This window comes from Primulina eburnea, chromosome 13 (assembly GCF_022965805.1).
Source record: "Primulina eburnea isolate SZY01 chromosome 13, ASM2296580v1, whole genome shotgun sequence".
In the NCBI taxonomy this organism is placed as follows: domain Eukaryota; kingdom Viridiplantae; phylum Streptophyta; class Magnoliopsida; order Lamiales; family Gesneriaceae; genus Primulina; species Primulina eburnea.
This window is the reverse complement of record NC_133113.1, coordinates 26,569,886-26,575,439: the sequence shown is the minus strand read 5'-3', so window position 1 is coordinate 26,575,439 and position 5,554 is coordinate 26,569,886. Positions and strand designations below refer to the sequence as shown.

Genomic DNA, 5,554 nt, shown 5'->3' with positions numbered 1-5,554 from the left:
CGTTATAAAACATGGTGTCTCCTTCTGTAAGTGACTGCTATTCTACATTATGCCATCCCTTTAACACACGTTATTTTTCCCAATATCTTGGAATTTCCTCTACCGTTTGAGAGGTAGATACATTGGAGGGATCGTCGTTTTGATGATAGATTAAGAGTTTTCTTGAGCTTTTATGTATCAATGGCGGTTTATCTGAGCATTGCCTCCGTTCTTTCATTTCTGATCCTTGTGCTGTTTGTCAACGTTGTTCCCGCGAGAGGAAGGTACCGAATTTCATGCTTTTGTGTAATTTTTCCTGCTCAGACTCTTCGGGCAAATTCCAAATCTTGTTTTCTTCATTGATTCGAACTCATAGTACGTTGTGGTGCAATCACTTATTCCCACAGAACTGAAGAAAGTAGCCAGATTAAAAACTTGTGGAATTCAACGATGAAGGATAAGTGAGTTCCCTGCATAATTTAAATATCATGAACCAATATGAGAATTTTCCGTCATCGAATATAGCCGTTGATTTTTCAAGTGATCATGCATTTTTTTTTATTACTGCATCACAGTATAAATTTCTGCTCTCCATAGAAATCAAATGCATTTTCAAGTTATCCGATTTCTCAGATAATGGCCGTGTAATGGAACAGATGGGGTGAGGACACCCGAATGACATCCCATCATTTTGTCATTTGAGGGATCTCCTCCTGTATCCTGAACAAATCCAAATTCTAACCATGCTCGCAGGTCAAAAATCGAGCACGAACACGCAGTTGATGATCCGGAAGCTGTCGCTGCCATGGTAGATATGTAGGTCCCTTTCCCTTTATTTCAGCTTCATAAATATTGTTTCTTGATTGCAACCGCTTGGTTAAAGTTCATCCTCCTCCAATAAATCACATAAGGTTCATGTTGGATTAATGTAGGGCGAAAATAACAGAAAGGGACCCCTCATTTGATCCTCGTATCCATTTTTATAAGACCCTTTAATGTCTCTACCATTTCCCAGCTCCACCAGATCTGACGGTGAATTTTGTTATGCCTATCTCCAGATATGACCGCTAGCTAGTTTGATTAAGCACTTTTCCTGCTGCGAGATCCTGGAATCCTGTCTATATATATATATATATATATATATATATATATATATATATATATATATATATATATCAGTTTTGATATCCTGCACACCTACCGTGCACACCTTTGTGAGCACCAATGATGTGTCACTCACCTATTGGATGTGATGAAATATAGAAAAATTATGCATCCAATGGGTGAGTGACACCTCATTGGTGCTCACAAAGGTGTGTACGGTAGGTGTGCAGGATATCAAAATTAATATATATATATATATATATATATATATATATATATATATATATATATATATGTGTGTGTGTAAGTTACACGTTTTTCATTTTTATGCCGGTCAATTCACGAGCATTGTCCAATAATAGAGTAGGTATCATGTGAGACCGTCTCACGGATCTTAATCCGTGAGACGGGTCAACCCTACCCATATTCACAATAAAAAGTAATACTTTTAGCATAAAAAGTAATATTTTTTCATGGATGACCCAAATAAGAGATCCGTCTCACAAATATAACCCGTGAGACCGTCTCACACAAGTTTTTGCCCCAATAATATGTGCAATCCAAAGACAATACTTAATTAGAACAAGAGATATTTCTGTTTTTTTTTTAACAAAATATTTGATCTCTCGATCGTAATATTTGATCTCTCGATCGTAATATATATGAAAATTGTGTTATTTATTCACTCAAGCGGCCTAAGGTGACGAGGAGAAGTTAATAGGGGCGCATTCCGGTAGATGTACCGACACAAGACCATGGCCTAATTAAATGAGCCCCGCTCTGTCTGCCTACCGCAACCGACGCCTCAGAATTCAATCGCATTTATTACCACCAAACATTCACTTTCCGTATGAGATGGTGACGCATTCGATTTCTATCATATGTAAAATTTGATCCTCTTTTCTTTCATTTAAGCATGGGGACAAATTCGTCTTGGAATCTAATATGCATGAGACGAGTTGAGAAGGATTGTTGTTCAATGAAATATTAAACTACCTGTATAGTTTTGGACACGCGATAGCTTCAAGTTTCATAATCCAAGATATATATAGATGAATGAGGATCAGCAAGTTAGCTTCATATAGGATAAAGTTAATCCAAGATTTTATTTGCATAAGACGTGAAAAGGAAAAATGCAAGTAATGTAAAGTAAACTCTATGTCGGCTTTGTTGGATTTTTATGATTAAATTAAATATGATTGATAGCAACAATTTGGGATCCAGGACAATCCAGAACAGCACGGAGAGGAGGAAGTTGGGATTCTTTTCCTGCGGAAGAGGAAACCCAATAGATGACTGCTGGCGCTGCCGAGGCAACTGGATGCGCAACCGCCGGCGTCTTGCAGATTGTGCGATTGGCTTTGGACACAATGCCATTGGTGGCAGAAATGGCAGGTACTATGTAGTCTCTGACCCCAGCGACCATGATCCCGTGAACCCTCGTCCAGGCACCCTACGCCATGCTGTGATTCAAGACCATCCCCTCTGGATAGTCTTCAAAAGAGACATGGTCATCACTCTAAAACAAGAGCTGATCATGAACAGCTTCAAGACAATCGATGGCCGTGGAGCCAACGTGCATATTGCTCATGGAGCTTGCATCACTATACAGTTTGTAACTAATATCATCATTCATGGGCTACACATTCATGATTGTAAGCCAACAGGTAATGCGATGGTGCGAAGCTCGCCTTCGCATTATGGATGGAGAACCATGGCTGATGGAGACGGGATATCTATTTTTGGGGGAAGCCACGTTTGGATCGATCACAATTCCCTTTCGAGTTGTTCCGATGGACTAATTGACGCTATTATGGGATCAACAGCTATCACCATATCTAACAATTACTTTACTCATCACAATGAGGTTATTTTATTTGAATGTTTGCTCGTTTACAAAGCTTTAGTTAACGTTAATGATACTTATTTTTGCTCCTAAACAGGTTATGTTATTGGGACACAGTGACTCATATGCCAGAGACAGGATAATGCAGGTGACAATTGCCTACAATCATTTTGGAGAGGGCCTAATACAGAGGATGCCGAGGTGTAATACAAGAATTCTTCAATTCTTTATAGCTCTTCTACAATTTATGTTTCGGTTAATGGTATATGCAATATTTTTAACCATCCAGGTGCAGGCATGGGTATTTTCACGTGGTAAACAATGACTACACTTCTTGGGAGATGTATGCTATTGGCGGGAGTGCGAATCCGACCATTAACAGCCAAGGCAACAGATTTCATGCCCCATCCAACCCTTTTGCTAAAGAGGTGCCGTGTCGTTTTCCCTCCGAATAAAACTGTCCTCGCCTCTTACATAAAATAAATTTGACAGGTAACAAAGAGAGTAAACTCAAGGAACAGAGGATGGAGGCAATGGAACTGGAGATCAGAGGGTGATCTTATGATAAACGGTGCCTATTTCGTTCCATCTGGCGGCACTGCAGCCAACTACGCTAGAGCCTCGAGTCTGGCAGCAAAATCTTCTTCCATCGTGGCCATCATCACCTCTGAGGCCGGTGCATTTCCATGCCGTAACAGTTTCCACTGCTGATAATCCCATTTCCAAATTATGGAACATTTTCTTCTTCTATATATTTAGCCTATTTTCTTTCAATTTCTTGCTATTTTCCATCAAGTTATTAATTAATCGCGGATAAACCTCCATCCGGTTTCAAGCGTTGTTTCAAGCAAATTTTCGTACCATCCAACTATTTTTTTCTCATCATGAATCCAAATTCCTCTGTTGCATAGTCAAGCGTCCATGCATTTTTTCGTTGTTATTATAAGTAAAAAGAGAACTTCAAGTACTGCTTTTATTAACAATCTGTAATCTGTATTCCATCCAACTCAGGTTTGTATTATCTTTTACATGTACATCAAATCATACGTCACAAAAAATAAATACAATACATTGTCAAAATCTCATTTTATATGGAATATAAAATTTCATGATATAATTGTTGTAATTATCGATTTACTATATATTATTATATTAGATGTTATTATCTATTCACTGTCCTAATTTAGGTTTCGTCGTGTTTAAAATGTCATACTTCTCAAACGAAAATAGGCTTTTTTTATGAGGAGCCTTTAACTATATGGGTATGTTTGTTATGAGTGATAAGCAAATGATAGATTGTTAAACTGATGTTTGTCTCATTTTTTATTGACCGAATTAATCAAAAAGGTCAAGATTCAAAAACCTATTTGAGTGAAAAGACATCCCATTGTTTTGGGAAGATAGATAATCCAATTCCTAAAATATAAAGTAAATTACCAATTTACCCACAATTGATGGTTTATATTTTTTTTATTTGCACACATATCACATAAATAATTTCATGATGAAACTAAATAAAATTTAAATAATAGAGAAGAATAATAACTAGAAATCCACATATCATTTTCTGCGCTAAAAAATAGAGAAAAAAATGAGATAAAATGCAAATTCATATTAATTTTTATTAAAAAATAAATTATCAGATAAATATATAATCTATAATTTAAAATTTTATAAAATATTTATTTATTAATAGCTGAACACATGATTTGGAAAACATTGCTACAAATATCATTTTATATATCAAAATGAAAACGACAAAATTTATAACCCCGATCCATGCGGTAACATTATTTTCACTTTGAATTGGTATTTTTTCCATCCCCATTTTTGTCAAACAATACTTGGTCTTGGTCATTTTATTTGTGAAAATATATGTATAACAATGTTAGTTTAGGGTATTTTGTCTCAACAATAAAAAATGTAAAATTTATCATACTCATTAAAATCTTACCAAATAAAACATTTTTCATCACTACACATTATATATCTTTACCTTAAATTTTATCATCAATCTAATTAGTTATCATATCCTACACACCAAACATAACCTATATGTGTAGCATTTCTTGATCTAACATACTAGAGCAATTGACACACCCCCATTTAATCCTGTTTCATTTTTCGATGCTTTGATTGATTGCAGATTTTTTTGATGAAAAATTCCATGCAAATAAAATATAAATTTGGTAACTTGTTTTTAAGAAATAAAAAAAGTTGATATAAATATCAAATTGTGTCAGAATGAGGTGGATAAAATTATTTTAAAATACTATACATACTGTATTATAAAATAATATAAGAATATTCTAAAAAAATGATTAAACATTGACTTTAAAATGGAGTAACAATTATTTTGGGAGATGTGCAGTTGAGATAAATTTGGTTTGGCAAAAGAGAACAAAAATAAATCATATTACTTGTTGTGTGTAATAATTAGCTCTAATTGGTAAAACGATCGAACTGTGTTGTTTGAGCTGTTGTGCGGTTTAAAAGATTTGAGTTGCACCATTACTACTAGCTATAGCTTTTGGTAAAGCGACAAGCGCTCGATCTTACAATTGGTATAAGAGCCAATGTCACAAATTCGATTCTCATTGATTGCAAGAAATGCAATTATTGAGA

General features: G+C 35.2%; 1 protein-coding gene across 3 annotated transcripts; it reads left to right on the top strand.

Moving 5' to 3' along the window:
- LOC140810550 (probable pectate lyase 20) lies at positions 1 to 3,990 on the top strand. 3 transcript variants are annotated; one of them, XM_073168380.1, is made up of 7 exons: positions 3 to 263; positions 387 to 440; positions 733 to 795; positions 2,308 to 2,950; positions 3,027 to 3,130; positions 3,219 to 3,357; positions 3,422 to 3,989. In XM_073168380.1, exons 1-7 carry the CDS (start codon positions 181 to 183, stop codon positions 3,638 to 3,640), a joined length of 1,305 nt encoding a protein of 434 aa, XP_073024481.1. In that variant the 5' UTR covers positions 3 to 180; the 3' UTR covers positions 3,641 to 3,989. The 3 variants fall into 3 exon arrangements, with proteins under 3 accessions (XP_073024482.1, XP_073024485.1, XP_073024481.1); XM_073168381.1 differs by lacking the exon at positions 733 to 795 and having other exon boundaries at positions 1 to 263; positions 3,422 to 3,990; XM_073168384.1 differs by lacking the exons at positions 387 to 440; positions 733 to 795 and having other exon boundaries at positions 1 to 263; positions 3,422 to 3,990.
- The last annotated feature ends 1,564 nt before the right edge of the window (positions 3,991 to 5,554 follow it).